We start from the raw sequence: 16,550 nt of genomic DNA, 5'->3' as shown, positions 1-16,550 counted from the left end.
AATGTGATGAAGTCAAGTTTTTTTTGTAGTAACTTCGTTAAAACGCATGAGAATTTTTCACTGCAACAGTTCAACATAATGTCTCATTTTGTATTGACACAACAAAGAAACTACAAATAGTGAAGGAAACATGTTGAAATCACCATTAAATAAATCAGCAACCTGACAGTAGATTAGTAGATTTCAAGTATTTAATAAATCAAAGACCACATCATCATGCACATAAATGGGTACAACACAAAGGCAATCCTAATTCCTTAATTTTATTTAAAAATTCTGTAGATAGATGTGTAACCAAGTTAGGACTGGTGAGGGTCTTCTGGTTTCTTTTAACACAGAACCGACAACGCCACCGAGGGACTTCCACCCTAAGAATGTTAACAATCCTGCCTCTCAACAGAGGGTTTCCCCTACTAAACACAGGTACGTGCACAAATGAATACAGAGGCGTGTATAGAAAAATATAAATACAATTTTTATTCTGGTACAAAAATATGTTCACCACACACACAGTAATGTTATTATGAATGCAGTTATTAAAACTGACAGTCACACAGGCCCTACGCAGCTATGGAGGGGAGAAACCTGATTACTGAGCCAGAGAACACAGCCACAAGAACCTAAAGATAAACACACATGATGAGAAACGAAACTAAACTCGAACCAAGCAAACTAATACAGAACTAGACAAAACAACTACAAACTAAAAGAAAGAAACAACAAAATAAACAAGCAAAAAGACAAGGCAACAGAGGCAAAACTGTAACGAAACAAAGAAATGTTTAACCACAATCAAGCAACAGAACGATAACAATAAACATAAACAAACATTTTGGTTACCTCGGCTGTCCGACGCTACACGCGCATGACGCCGCCGATAAGCCGGAAAACTGGTCTTAAAAGAAGAAACAATATTAATACAAAATCTAAAGCTTACCAGTGTTTCGCGTGCTGCACAGCGCGTACCTGTCCAGGAGTGTTCAGGAGTATACTGGAACTATGTCCGTCAATCAATTTGAACCCCCTGCTGCAATGGCCAAACCAATCATTAGTTCCCCCACAGCTGTATGGCACGATGGCTAATCAGTAGGTCACAGATAGATAGATAGATAGATAGATAGATAGATAGATAGATAGATAGATAGATAGATAGATAGGAAACAATGTACAAAAGAGCATGCTATTATCATTCAAATTGCTGGTCGAACGAAGAGCAATAAGTTCCTGATATTTATAGACGTGCAAAAATTGTTGATATTTAAAATAAGGTGCACATTGGTGGCATTTACAATAAACAGAATGTTATCAGATAGATTGAATATCTGTTATTGGTCCCACAAGAGGAAATTTGCAATGAGATTATGGATTACTGTTACGGCCAGCGCCTCCTATCCCTGTGTGTGTGTTTTAACCATATGTTGTGGCGATGCAAATAGGGCTGTGTGATCCCCACTCCCTGGTTGGACCACGACGGCAGAGGCGTGACTGCAACCAGGAGTCCTGCGATTGGTGCGGCGCTCACCAGGCTGACCAACTGAAAACTCTTTTAAAAGAGTTGGCAGTTCAACTGAACGAGGCAGCTGACTTCTAGCGTGTCATTCTGTGTTTCTGTGTGGTTGAGGCAGATAGACTGTGTGGTAGGAATTGGGCCAGGATTAGAGTTAAAAACTGATACAGCGTCATTTCATTACAGGTAGTTTTCTTTTGTCTAGTTTCACCAGGATTAGGGGTGCTGACTCCCATGTAGTTTTGTTTTGTGTCAGTTCCCAGGTAGTGAGGCTTTTTGTTCCGTTTTTTCTTTGGTCCACAGTGACTGTATTGTAGTATAGTGTTAAGTTCTCCTTATGAGAACTCTTCTTGTGTTTTGCTGTTTTCTTTAATTTGAGCAGCACCCACCAGCCCTCTTCCTTAGTTTTGCCTCATTTGTATAGTATCTTGCACATTTTTGTTCAAACTTTTCTGCAATAAATAATTTGATTTTTACCACCTACAACTGTTTATGTTGCTTCCCCCCCGAGCCGGGGTTGTAACAATTACCGTTAAATAGAGTATTATAAAGTACAAGGTGCAATGTGAAATATAGAACTAAAGTGTATATAGGAGGGGGTGGTGCATGGGTCCTGATGGGCTCAGGGTAATTGTTTATTGCTTGGCTGAATTGAGTCACAGGAATGTAGCAGCCAACAGGTCAGATCATGAGCCACTGCTTTTGACCAAGGTTTGTAGTGTGTGATGACTGTGAGGATAAAAGATCTGCTGAACCATTCAGTCCTGTGGTACAGTGAGATAAGCTGCTCACTGTAGCTGCTCCTCTGTCCAGCCAGGATGCTGTGGAGAAGATGGCTGGCTTAGTTAAGGATGGACTGCACTGTGTTGTGTTTGCTTGTCTCAGCCACAGTCCTCGGTGAGTCCAAACTCCTGCTGAGCACTGAACCAGCGTTCTTCACCAGCCTGTCCACTCACCTGGTGTTCCTCTGAGTCACGCTGCCTCCCCAACAGACCACAGCATAGAAAACAACACTGGCCACCACTGACTGGTAGAACATGCAGCATTTCACTGCATACATCAAAAGATCTTAGTCTTCTGAGGAAGAACAACTGACTCTGCCCCTTCTGGAACAAAGCATCTGTGTTTGTGGACCGGTCCAGTTTGTTATTGAGGTACCAGCTCAGATCTTGGTAGGTTTGCACCACTTGAACGTTCTCTCCTCTGATACTGACAGGCCGTAGCTTAGACCTGTGGAAGTCCACAACCATCTCCCTAGTCTTGGAGATGTTCAGCAGATGGCAGCCCTTAGCAGTCCAGTGAAGGCCGTCATAGTCTCCCTGTCTGTGTGTATGTGGGTGTGTGTGTGTGTGTGTGTGTGTGTGTGTGTGTGTGTGTGTGTGTGTGTGTGTGTGTGTGTTCAGTGAAGTGTATCAGTCAGTTCAGTTTCTGTTCAGTCTGACTGAGGGAGGTTTTTGTACGACACTTTTTCACTGTGTGAACACATCCTGACTGTTGATGTAATGATAACTCTGACAGTAGTAAACTGCTGCATCTTCAGTCTGGACTCCACTGATGGTCAGAGTGAAGTCCACTCCATTCCCTGTTCCACTTCCACTGAATCTGGAGGAGATTCCAGAAGCTCTGCTTGTTGTAACATAGATCAGGAGTTTTGGAGCTTCTCCAGTTTTCTGCTGGTACCAGGCCAGGTAATATTGTGAACCAGAGTAGAGAGCTACTTTAGTACTGGCTTTACAGTCAATAGAGACAGTTTGACCGAGCTGCACTGATTTGGCTGCTGACTGAGTCAAAACAACATTTTGTCCAACAGAGCCTGAGGAGAGAGAAGAAACAATGAAACTCAGCTACACTTACATGATTTCACATCACAGAAAAACCATTTTCCTCACCCTGAGTGATGCAGAGGAGAGTCCAGATGAGGACGCAGATCAGAGTCATGTTGTTGATGAGGAGGATTTGTGTGTCTTCTGTTGTGATGAAGGACAGCTGTCAGTCATCCAGTGTTCAAGTGTCAGGACTATAAAGTCTCCCAGAGCACTGGAGCATGGTGCTGCTGATGCAAAGTGGTTCTCTATGGAAATGTCTGACTCACTCCAACAGGGACTTGGATCAATGTGATGATGCTGGTTATCAATCCATCAATCACTTGATCAGAATATTGAGCAGGAACATTTTGCAAGATTTTGTATTCAGGTTTAGTCTTCTGGATATATCTTGTTTTAAAACATTTCCTTTCTTCTTCAAACATTTAGTTAGAGTTTATCAGCGGATCATTTAATTATTTACACAATTGATTGGGAATATGTCTGGACTTACTGCTGATATTGTTTCTCTTTTAAATACTTTATGTGTATGAGCATTTTTTATAGTTTATCATCTCAATCTTGAGAAAACACTTCTGTGAAACTTAAAAACGCTACATTTCAGCTGTCAGGATGATAAACTCTCCCAGAACACTGGAGCTATTTTTTGATTACAACAATTTTTGAAAGTTCATCAATGGATTAGTGAATTTATCAGAGAATCAATTATAAATGTGTATTTAATTTTACTTGTATGATATATTCAACAGTTTATGTGTATGAAATCTTTATGTTTTGCTTGTTATTTTCTGTTTTGAAAATTAATATTTACCCAGAATAATTTAAAATCGACATATATTAAATGAAACAATAAATTATACATATTTGCAGCTTTGGGTTATTTTCAGTTTTCATACCAGCTGACAAAATGATACAAACAGTGAATGATTTTGGTGAGTTTGTTTGTTCCAAAGTCACAGATCCGTGTCTCTCTACAGTCAGAGGTTTTTGTACCGCGACTCAATCAGTTTGTATCACTGTGGTACACGTTCGGTGGAGGAACCAGACTGGATGTTGGAAGTAAGTTTATATTTTCAGTCACTACTAAATACTAATTTTTAAAATATCTTTTAAAAGTTCAGAATCTGACCAGTTGTGAAACATTTTTGAATTCAGAAAAACTTCATGTATTAAAGTTTGAATTCCTCCTCATAGATGCTAACTCTGATCAGGTTTGATGAAATTCAGTGTTTACATGATTGAAATGACTTAAGTTGGGAAATTACAAAACTTGAAATGTGCATTAGATAAAACTTCATTGGTCCCGTTGTTAATTTTTTACAAGATAATATCAATAAATTTATGTTCTTCAATCCTGGATGGAGTGTTGATACAGATTTCTATTTGAAAATGTGTAAAATATCTAAACTTCCTCATTTGATCATAAATTGTTTCTACTTCTGGATGAAATGATTTGACCTGTTTAGAAAAACTCTGAATATTATTCAAATAACTTTCTGTATTTTTCTGTTTCTACTAAATACTTTAATATTTAGTCCAGACTTTGAAGTGATTTTGCAGTGAAACTTGTCAATGTTTCCACATGTACTTGTTTAGTTTCCAGAGTAGTTGGACATGTTTGAGGTGAAACTGTGAGATGATTCTCTCTGAGCTGATTTACATGAGAGCTTTCTGAAAGGGAACTGAAACAATGTGTGAGTGAGTGAGTGACTGCTGGAGCAGAAAAAGCATGAGACACAAACTCCTTGAAGGACTGAATCCAGCGTGTCACACTGAAGGTGTCCACGTGTGTGATGTTTGAGTGACAGCTGTGTGCTCCCTGTCCTCTAAGCTGATTGGTGTCTCCTAGGTGATGTCCCTCCCACCCTGACGGTGCTGCCCCCCTCCAGTGAGGAGCTGCAGCAGGGGAAGGCCACGCTCATGTGTCTGGCCAACAAGGGCTTCCCCTCAGACTGGAGTCTGTCCTGGAAGGTGGACGGCAGCAGCAGCAGCAGCAGCAGCAGCAGCATGAGCTGGGAGGAGAGCAGGAGCCCCGGGGTGCTGGAGAAGGACGGCCACTACAGCTGGAGCAGCACCCTGAGGCTCCCTGCAGACCAGTGGAGGAAGGTGGTCTCTGTGAGCTGTGAGGCCACCCAGGGCTCCCACACTCCACTCTCACAGACACTGAGGAGAGACCAGTGTTCCCAGTCCTGACCTCACTCACTGGGACTCTCATACTGGTTTGACTCTCTGTCTGCTCTCTGGAACTCTCTCTCTTTCTGTCTCTCATCAAACTAAATAAAGATTCAAATAGTCCTATTTTCCTCCTCATCATGTCACAGCTCATGTTTTCACGTAATAAAGATATTTGTCTTCAAATCGAAAATGTTTCTGAGGATTTTATTGTTTAATCAGACTTCTTATTCCAGTTAAAATCTGCAAATATGAAAGTGATGCTACAATGTGATGAATGATTTTTTTTCCAGTAACTTTGTTAAAATATATGAGAACTTTCCACTGCAACAGTTCAACATAATGTCTCATTTTGTATTGACACAACAAAGAAACTATGATTAATAAAGGAAACAGTGACAAGTAAAGTCAATGTTGAAATCACTGTTAAATAAATCAGCAACCTGACAATAGAATTAAAGCATATAATAAATCAAAGACCATATCATCGTGTCACATAAATGGGTACAACACAATGACAATCTTTGATATTTGAATTTTATTTAAAGTCTTTATAGATAGATAGATAGATAGATAGATAGATAGATAGATAGATAGATAGATAGATAGATAGATAGATAGATAGATAGATAGACTGCACCTGCCTCCTTGACTGTTTGAATTAGATACTGTCCAGTCTAACAAACTCTCATTCATTTACATTTCACTGAAAACTGGGTGATTTATTCTGCTGAGGAAGATCTGTGAAAGCTCCACAACTGCTGTTTCCAACATCAGGAATTAACTTTCTGACTTACACATTTTTATTATTTGACCTTTTATGTTTACACTTAATATTGAAGTTTTCTTTTCATCATTTAGATTTTTACATTTTCTATTATATTTTACAGTAATGAGGGATTTACAGATGCTTTTGGGCCATGACATCTTTGATTGTTTGGTTTCTGATGCTGATCTGTGTCATAACAGTTTATTCTCATTTACTGTCCCACAGTCACTTTTCTTGGTTTTCTGACCAATCAGAAAAGAGCAAATGATTATGTTTGGATTTAAATGGATGATGAGAAGCTGCAACAGAACAAGTCATATTTAATTTGCTTGGTAACATTGTCTGTCTGTGTGTGTTCAGTGAAGTGTATCAGTCAGTTCAGTTTCTGTTCAGTCTGACTGAGGGAGGTTTTTGTACGACGCTTTTTCACTGTGTGAACAACCACTGACTGTTGATGTAGTGACCACTCTGACAGTAATAAACTGCTGCATCTTCAGTCTGGACTCCACTGATGGTCAGAGTGAAGTCAGTATTTCCAGATTTTGTTCCACTGAAACGATCAGAAACTCCAGACTGACGACTGCTAGAGCAGTAAATGAGGAGTTTGGGAGCTTCTCCTGGTTTCTGTTGGTACCAGTTGAAACAGTAACTAGTACTTGGACTGACTTTACATGTGATGGAGACTCTCTGTCCTGGAACAACAGACTGAGATCCAGCAGACTGAGCCACAGTGATTTGTCCTGATGAGCCTGAAAACATGAAAAAGAGGAGAAGAGTTATTGAGACAAATCCAGCTTGGAGAAAGATGATCAGCATCCAAACACATGAGGATCATTTCTTTAACATGGACAACAGATGGAATAAAAGTCCATGCTGCTGGTTTCAGTGTTTTTCCATCATCCTGAAGCAGAGTTTTCAGCAGAGTCTCACCCTGAACAAGGAGCCCCAGGGTGGCCAGCAGCAGAGTCCCAAACATGATCATTGTACTGCCGCTGTGTGAGAGTCTGTGAAAGGCCTGAACAGACACTGATCAACACTGAGCTCTTAACGTCTGGGAGCACAGAGGCAGGACACATATGCAAACACACCGAGTCAGTCAGCTGCAGCTGTCCTCAACACATCAGGCTGTTTCCTGCTCACTGCTTTGACTACTGCAATCATCCATCACCTAATGAGAGACAATCTGTGGCAGAGAACTTCATCTCCACTCAGGAGTAAGACAAGATGTCAGTTATGTTGTGGAGGAGTTTAGAGGTTTATGAGACAGAAACTCTTTCAGTATCTCACTGAGGCTGAAGTTGGAGAAATGCAGGATGTGTGAAGAGTGAAGTGAAAACCCAAAATACATATGAATAAGTCCTGTTGTTTTTATCCTTCATAGAATCAGGTACTTCAATGAATTACAACAAAGGAGACACAATGTAAGCAATAATCTGCACTACATCCCTCACTGATTGTGTGAAGAAACTCCTGTCATCCATCAGTGTGTAGGAAGCAGCTCACACTGGTTATGAATCATTCAGTCTTAGTCTGGAGCCTCACTGAGCAGATCAGACTTCTTCCATCTGACTTGGTCCCTCACACTCTGCCAAATAGCCATAACCCTCTTGGAGCAGTGGGGTCAACCACCAGAATAACGTCTCCAACACTCCTGTTCTTACTCATTTTTTTTCCTGTTTTGCCTTTCTTGGAGCAGCAGAAGATATTCCTCTGTCCATCTATACCAGAAAAGATGGGCCACATACTGAACCTGCCTCCAATGACATTTGGCATAAAGGTCTGATTTCACAAAGGTTTCAGGGGGATCCATTTGAATTGCCTGACTGATTTAAATATCACAGTTTAGATCCTTCAATATCACTTTAGTTTCAAATTTTTAGAATTCTCAAACAAAAATGAATCTTGAGAAAATTATACATGGAAAACCCACAAATCCAAAGATTGACAACAATGGAGAAACAGAAATCTGTTAAATGTAAGAGACCTCCAGCAGAACCAGAGTCAGGGAGGGCAGCCATCTGCCTCGACTGGTTGGGGTGAGGGTAAAGGGGAGAGACAACAGGAGAGGAGAGACAAACACACAGACAGCAAACAAGATAAAATCAACACTGGTGGTGGAACCAGGAGCTCAGATGAGACCTGTGCATCCCTTTAAAGCACGGTTTTCTTTTGTTTGGATTATTATTGTCTCCATTAGTTGGGGTCCAATCACAACATTTTATAATAAACACTCAAACATGTAATCTCGATTAAAAGTACAACACTAGGCTGGTTTAAATCATATTTATCAGACATATTCCTGTTTGTTCATGTTAGTGATAATTCATCCATTTACATCAGTTAGTTGTATAAAGTTTCATCGCTATGCAGGTGACACCCAGTTCTATTTATTCATGATGCCAGAGGATACAAATCATTTAGTCAAACTTAAAGCAGTGTTTAGGGCATAGAAACCTAGATGACCTCTAATGACCAGTAACGTTCTTCTAACTATAGCATAATTAATCAGTTTTCACTCATATTAGTGTCTCTTCACCAACTCGCTGTAACATCCAGGATCGAGTTTAAAATCCTCCTCTTCACATTTAAATCTCTTAGTGACAAAGCTCCATCATATCATAAAGGACCTTAATTGTATCATATTATCCTAACAGAGCCCTGTGCTCTCAGTGCTGCAGGTTTACTTGTGTTTCCCAGAGTTTCCCAAACTAGAACAAGAGACAGAGCCTTCAGTTTTCAGCTCCTCTGTTGTGGAATCAGCTCCCAGTTTGGGTTCAGGAGGCAGACATCCTCTTTACTTTCAAGATTAGTTAAAAGCTTTCCTCTTTGAGAAAGTTTATAGTTAGGGCTGCTCAGGATCACATGAACCATTACTTGTGTTGTTTTAGGTTTGGACTGCTGCACAACTTCTCATGATTCACTAAACATCTTCTCCTTTACTCTCATCTTTCTGTCTACATTTATAAGCCACCATTGCATCACTAACTTTGTGTCTTGTGTCTCTGTACTTTGTGTTTTGTCCTTTCTGCAGGTGTCTGGATCTGGAGCTACACATCTCTAATTTGCAGTTACTGGCCTCACTGACTTACAAAGTGTTTGCCTTTCATGTATTGTCTTTTTAATCTGTATCTTTTTTCTCTGTCCCCACTGATCCTCGCCCTACTGGTTAAGCAGATTTTCACCCTTCCTAAAACTGGTTCTGCAGGAGTTTAATTATTTTTTGCTTTTTTTGGTCCTTCCCGGCTAGCAAAAAGGAATTTTTCTTCCTTGTCTACTGTTGTTCAAAGGCAACCAAAGGAAACTTTTGTTTGTTATTTTCTCTGTTTCACTTCTATGTGACGTATCTAAAGGTGAGACGTGTTGTTAGTTGGTGCTAGATGGATAAAATTTGATGAAACAAAAATTTAACATTGATAATGAAGGTTTCTGAGCCTGATCTGTGTCTTGGAAGGACAATAAATGATGAACAGATACAGGTTTTCTTCTCTTGATTTGTTTGTGAATCTGATAAAAACACGTGATTATTATGGGACCTGAATGAAAACTGAACAGCTGCTATAAAGAGAATTTGATTTCTATAAAAATAATTTAAGATACTGAACTCGTTTTGGGATCTGTGTGTGTGTTCAATGAACTGCATCAGTCAGTTCAGTTTCTGTTCAGTCTGACTGAGGGAGGTTTTTGTACGACGCTTTTTCACTGTGTGAACAACCACTGACTGTTGATGTAGTGAACACTCTGACAGTAATAAACTGCTGCATCTTCAGTCTGGACTCCACTGATGGTCAGAGTGAAGTCAGACTTTGATCCTCTGCCTGTAAATCGATCTGGAATCCCTGATGCTCTGCTGCTAGTGTAGTAAATTTTGGGGAGTGTAAAACCCAATGATCCTTTATTAATCCCTCAACAGGAATATTTGCATCGATACAACATCAAAGGGGAGAGTGCAACCATGTGGGGAACATCTGAGGAAGATCAGTCATTTACTTTTATGTATTTTAAATGATATTTTATGGTACTGGGGTTTGTACAGATTCTATTGGGGCCATGACATCTTAACTATATGATTTCTGATGCTGGTCGTTGTCTTGTCTTTTATTTGAACAGGGTTGACAAAATTATAAATAGTTATAAAGCTCTGGTAAAAGATCATAATAGTTTCTTCTCGTTAACTGGAAACATTCAGTTCTAGTGCCTTTTCTGGCCAATCAGAAAAGAACACGTTGATTATGGGAACTGAAAGGATGATGAGAAGCTGCAACAGAAAAGTCATGTATAGTTTCTATGTTAACATCGTCTGTGTGTGTGTGTGTATGTGTGTGTGTGTGTGTGTGTGTGTGTGTGTTCAGTGAACTGCATCAGTCAGTTCAGTTTCTGTTCAGTCTGACTGAGGGAGGTTTTTGTACGACGCTTTTTCACTGTGTGAACAACCACTGACTGTTGATGTAGTGACCACTCTGACAGTAATAAACTGCTGCATCTTCAGTCTGGACTCCACTGATGGTCAGAGTGAAGTCAGACTTTGATCCTCTGCCTGTAAAACGATCTGGAATCCCTGATGCTCTGCTGCTAGTGTAGTAAATGAGCAGTTTAGGAACTCCTCCATCTTTCTGTTGGTACCAGTGTAAATAGCTAGAGCCATAAACATCCTGACTGGTCTTACAGCTGATGGTGACGGAGCCTCCCAGAGCAGAGCTCACTGCTCCAGACTGAGTCACTGTGACCTGTCCTCTGGACTCTGAGGATACAGAGACACAAAGAGAAAGCAGCATCATGGTTCTGTGGGCTTGATTTGAGAGGGACGGATGTTGATAGAGGAGAGGAGTTGGATTCTCTGGACTTTACCTGTGAAGCAGCAGCAGAGGAGAGTCCAGATGAGGACGCAGATCAGAGTCATGTTGTTGATGAGGAGGATTTGTGTGTCTTCTGTTGTGATGAAGGACAGCTGTCAGTCATCCAGTGTTCAAGTGTCAGGACTATAAAGTCTCCCAGAGCACTGGAGCATGGTGCTGCTGATGCAAAGTGGTTCTCTATGGAAATGTCTGACTCACTCCAACAGGGACTTGGATCAATGTGATGATGCTGGTTATCAATCCATCAATCACTTTATCAGAATATTGATCAGGAACAAGATTTTGTATTCAGGTTTAGTCTTCTGGATATATCTTGTTTTAAAACATTTCCTTTCTTCTTCAAACATTTAGTGAGAGTTTATCAGCGGATTATTTAATTATTTACGGAATTGATTGGGAATATGTCTGGACTTACTGCTGATATCGTCTCTCTTTTAAATACTTTATGTGTATGAACCCTTTATCATCTCAATCTTAAGAAAAAAAAAACTCTGTGAAATTTAAAAACGCTACATTTCTGCTGTCAGGATGATAAACTCTCCCAGAACACTGGAGCTTTGTTTTGACTTAGAAGAATTTTTGAAAGTTTATCAGTGGATGAATCAATTTATCACAGTATCAATCATAAATGTGTACTGAATTTTACATGAATGATATATTCAACAGTTTATATGTATGAAATATTCATGTTTTTGCTTTTTATTTTCTCTTTTGAAAATTAATATTTACCCATAAAATTCTTTAATTGAAATATACTAAAATAAAATGTAAATTATGGATATTTGCAGCTCTGTGTTATTTTCAGTTTTCATACCAGCTGACAAAATGAGACAAACAGTGAATGATTTTGGTGAGTTTGTTTGTTCCAAAGTCAGAGATCCGTGTCTCTCTACAGTCAGAGGTTTTTGTACAGCGACTCAATCAGTTTGTATCACTGTGGTACACGTTCGGTGGAGGAACCAGACTGGATGTTGGAAGTAAGTTTATATTTTCAGTCACTACTAAATACTAATTTTTAAAATATCTTTTAAAAGTTCAGAATCTGACCAGTTGTAAAATATTTTTGAATTCAGAAAAACTTCATGTACTAAAGTTTGAATTCCTCCTCATAGATGCTAACTCTGATCAGGTTTGATGAAATTCAATGTTTACATGATTGAGAAATTACAAAACTTGAAATGTGGATTTGATAAAACATCATTGGTCCCGCTGTTAATTTTTTATAAGATAATATCAATAAATTCATGTTCTTCAATCCTGGATGGAGTGTCGATACAGATTTATATTTGAAAATGTGTAAAAAATATCTGAACTTCCTCATTTGATCATAAATTGTTTCTACATCTGGATGAAATGATTTGACCTGTTTAGTAAATTATGATTCAAATCCACAGAAAAACTCTGAATATTATTCAAATAACTTTCTGTATTTTTCTGTTTCTACTAAATACTTTAATATTTAGTCCAGACTTTGAAGTGATTTTGCAGTGAAACTTGTGAATGTTTCCACATGTACTTGTTTAGTTTCCAGAGTAGTTGGACATGTTTGAGGTGAAACTGTGAGATGATTCTCTCTGAGCTGATTTACATGAGAGCTTTCTGAAAGGGAACTGAAACAATGTGTGAGTGAGTGAGTGACTGCTGGAGCAGAAAAAGCATGAGACACAAACTCCTTGAAGGACTGAATCCAGCGTGTCACACTAAAGGTGTCCACGTGTGTGATGTTTGAGTGACAGCTGTGTGCTCCCTGTCCTCTAAGCTGATTGGTGTCTCCTAGGTGATGTCCCTCCCACCCTGACGGTGCTGCCCCCCTCCAGTGAGGAGCTGCAGCAGGGGAAGGCCACGCTCATGTGTCTGGCCAACAAGGGCTTCCCCTCAGACTGGAGTCTGTCCTGGAAGGTGGACGGCAGCAGCAGCAGCAGCAGCAGCAGCAGCAGCATGAGCTGGGAGGAGAGCAGGAGCCCCGGGGTGCTGGAGAAGGACGGCCACTACAGCTGGAGCAGCACCCTGAGGCTCCCTGCAGACCAGTGGAGGAAGGTGGTCTCTGTGAGCTGTGAGGCCACCCAGGGCTCCCACACTCCACTCTCACAGACACTGAGGAGAGACCAGTGTTCCCAGTCCTGACCTCACTCACTGGGACTCTCATACTGGTTTGACTCTCTGTCTGCTCTCTGGAACTCTCTCTCTTTCTGTCTCTCATCAAACTAAATAAAGATTCAAATAGTCCTATTTTCCTCCTCATCATGTCAAAGCTCATGTTTTCACGTAATAAAGATATTTGTCTTCAAATCGAAAATGTTTCTGAGGATTTTATTGTTTAATCAGACTTCTTATTCCAGTTAAAATCTGCAAATATGAAAGTGATGCTATAATTTTATGAAAGAGAGTCTTTGTCTTTCGGAGGGTTTTTTATGAAAATATCAATGATCATTTAGGTGTATAAATACAAGATGACGTCTTCATTTTGCTCTGATACAGTAAAGCAGCCCATAGTAATGTGGGAGAGAAGAGAATTAAATTCATGTTGAAGTGACCATGAAGTTGCTAAAAACAAATGACAAATAAAACATGATATAATTATGTCCCATAAATGGCTACAACATGAAGACAATCCTGAATTACTTTCATTAAATTTTTGAAAACTGTAGTCCTACAGTGCTTTCAATTACTCAAAGTATCATCATTAAATACAGAGAATATTAATCGTTAATTGGAAAAGTTTTTAGTTTTAGTAGTGCATCTGTTTAAACCTTGAACTCCTTCATCAAATCCTGTACAAACACATGCAGGAAAGAAAAAAGAGGTTCTCCCCATCAGAGAGCTGAGGCTGATCTTACAGCAGCTGATCACAGTCTTGTTCCACCTGAGAGCTGATTGAAGAGTACATGAGGACCTGAAACCTGAAAATAACATAGTTGTGGTCACAATACAAAAGTTAAAGACGGACTTCAGATTCTGTAATTCTTAAATTTCGAGATCAGTTAGGGATGAAAACAAGAAGAGATAAGATAAGATGACATGATTAGATGAAGGAACATCAGTAAGAAATAACAAGAAACAAAAACATCCAACAACAGAATTCAAACAAAATCAGAAAAACAGTTTCATGTCACACATAGAAAATGACTGTGAAGAATAAAATAGTGATGAGTCATGACTCGTGCATCAGTCCTGTTTATTTTGTTCTTCTTCTGTGTCTTCAGCCTCGTTCTCTCTTCACCAGGTCTCTGTATTTCTATGGACCTTTCCAGTCACTGCTGTTCACCACCTGACCAACAGACATCCTCACACTTTCCCTCCAATCTCCTTCACCCTCCTGATCACCTGCTTCTCATCCTCCAATCAGCTTCACTGTCAGGTTCCTTCACTACATCTGCCTCCCTGACTGTTTGAATTAGATCCTGTCCAGTCTAACAAACTCTCATTCATTTACATTTCACTGAAAACTGGGTGATTTATTCTGCTGAGGAAGATCTGTGAAAGCTCCACAACTGCTGTTTCCAACATCAGGAATGAACTTTCTGTTAGTTCGAGATTTTTGAAATTCTTTGACCCTTTATGTTTACACTTGATATTGAAGTTCCATTTTTTATCATTAAGATTCTTACCTTTAACATTATATTTATAGCTGATTTATAGCATTTTAGCAGAGTTGAGAAAACTGAGAAGTAGTATGCAGCTAAGGTCAAAGATCATGACAGTTTAAGTAAGAACATGGATTATGGTGGAATAAATGGTGAAAAGGCTGCAATAGAAAATGACATGTTTAATCTACTTGTTAACATTAGATCAGATAACAAGATAAGGTGAGGTAAGATAACATGCCATAAGATACACTACACCGTGTCCCAAAAGTTCATTCTCCTCACTCCACTGGACAACATACTTGTTTGTCACCAAAATGGGTTAAATCTGGTCAATCAGGTACTGTTTGTTTGCTTGTAGGATCCACCAGCCAACAACAATGAAATAGAACAAGAGCAGATCTTTATCTGCCTCCTGCAGCTCTGAACATCTACCATCCTTACAGCCACAGACTGGAGAGAGGGCTCCATGCAACCATGAACCATAAAGCAACACACCTTCCAGATCTGGCAGGATGGTTTGGAGAGTATTTTATCATAAGAGGCCATGAAAAAGCAGACATTCAGTTGATTCCATAACACACACCTCTGGACATCCAGGATGTATATTGGGCCGAGTTTAGCCAAGAGAGTGGTTTAAACCCCCCGTCACTATCAGGCCTGCAAGGGACCAAATGGTTGCCAGAACCACTCTTACTGACTGCTGACCCTGCAAAAGGATTTCACCCCCAGTGATAATACCACAAGACACACTGGTCACCACTAGGACAAAGGACCATATGAACACAGTAAACTCTCTGACTGATTCCTGACCCTGAAAATGGGGCTCAGGAATTTTGATAACAATTTCAAGATGATTCACATTAGAACATAGAAAGACAATTATTCGACCATTCTGGACTTAACTCTTCTTTATCTACATTCATTTTACAGAACAGATGAACTTTTCAGTAGCCTCATGATCAGTTTATATCATTTAGTCTTTTATTCTACTCATTTACTGAGCAGTATTAGAAGTGTAACATGCCTGATGTTCATATGGGCATATTTAGTATCATTCTGATCAGCTGTCTGTCAGGAATGTACACAAGTAAATGATGTGTCGCTTAATTATACTATCTTGGAATTACATACACCGCAGAATTATCGGAAAATGTAACTCTGTGAGGGACATCTGGATCTTAGCCCTCTCCGATGGAGGTTGGTCCAGAACCCCCCCATTTTTTTAATGTGATGCAAAAGAATTCCTTAAAAGACCGCAGCTGAAAGCACCACTTTGAGCCCTTCTTACTTCAAGCCCTCCTTTCTTTGAGTCCTCCTTTGCCAGAGGTCTCCTTACCATCGAGCTCCACTTACCATCCATCCTAAGTTATCTTTGAGTACCATCAGCTTTCTTTAGAATCCCACAAGTTCGCTGAGACCAGCTCAGACTCCACTCTTTCCACTGTTGTTTCTGATCTGCATCCACTGAAACTCGACCGGAGCATCCATCACAGCAGCAGCATCATCACAGACATGCAGGTACCTTTCTATCACTGAAGACTTAGAGAAACTTTAGAAAGCTGCACCAATTCCCAAAAGTCAATTTTTCCGAGTTTTAAAATTAGCATTCACCAAAAGTTACAGCTGTTTTCAGGTGTGGTCTCTTAATCCCTTTCTCCCTGGAACACCATATTACAATGTAATATTCATCCTAATATTGCGTCTCAATAGTGTGTTGTCTTCCTTCCCTTCTCTGTCACTCATACTCCCCTCATTTGTTTGTTTTGTGTTGTCTTGCATTGTGTGTGTTATTGTCCTGCTATTCATTACAAGATGTTATTAATCATAGTTGATGTTGGT

The 16,550-nt window shown here is 39.7% G+C and overlaps 5 gene segments (V, D, J or C); 2 read left to right on the top strand and 3 right to left on the bottom strand.

Annotated features, from left to right (window-relative positions):
• Positions 1 to 2,945: 2,945 nt before the first annotated feature.
• On the bottom strand, positions 2,946 to 3,532 carry LOC111585339 (immunoglobulin kappa variable 4-1-like). The segment is given in 2 exon segments: positions 2,946 to 3,320; positions 3,397 to 3,532. Coding segments are annotated over 2 exon segments (393 nt in total).
• Positions 3,533 to 4,329: 797 nt separating this feature from the next.
• LOC111587450 (Ig kappa-b4 chain C region-like) lies at positions 4,330 to 5,705 on the top strand. The segment is given in 2 exon segments: positions 4,330 to 4,389; positions 5,180 to 5,705. A coding segment is annotated over 1 exon segment (273 nt).
• Positions 5,706 to 6,664: 959 nt separating this feature from the next.
• LOC111586198 (immunoglobulin kappa variable 1-39-like) lies at positions 6,665 to 7,288 on the bottom strand. The segment is given in 2 exon segments: positions 6,665 to 7,020; positions 7,202 to 7,288. Coding segments are annotated over 2 exon segments (375 nt in total).
• Positions 7,289 to 10,686: 3,398 nt separating this feature from the next.
• Positions 10,687 to 11,244, bottom strand: LOC129350697 (Ig kappa chain V region 2717-like). The segment is given in 2 exon segments: positions 10,687 to 11,009; positions 11,117 to 11,244. Coding segments are annotated over 2 exon segments (375 nt in total).
• Positions 11,245 to 11,965: 721 nt separating this feature from the next.
• LOC129350696 (Ig kappa-b4 chain C region-like) lies at positions 11,966 to 13,405 on the top strand. The segment is given in 2 exon segments: positions 11,966 to 12,101; positions 12,902 to 13,405. Coding segments are annotated over 2 exon segments (483 nt in total).
• Positions 13,406 to 16,550: the final 3,145 nt, after the last annotated feature.

This window comes from Amphiprion ocellaris, chromosome 2, assembly GCF_022539595.1.
Source record: "Amphiprion ocellaris isolate individual 3 ecotype Okinawa chromosome 2, ASM2253959v1, whole genome shotgun sequence".
Lineage (NCBI taxonomy): Eukaryota > Metazoa > Chordata > Actinopteri > Pomacentridae > Amphiprion > Amphiprion ocellaris.
This window is presented reverse-complemented; position numbering and strand designations above follow the sequence as displayed.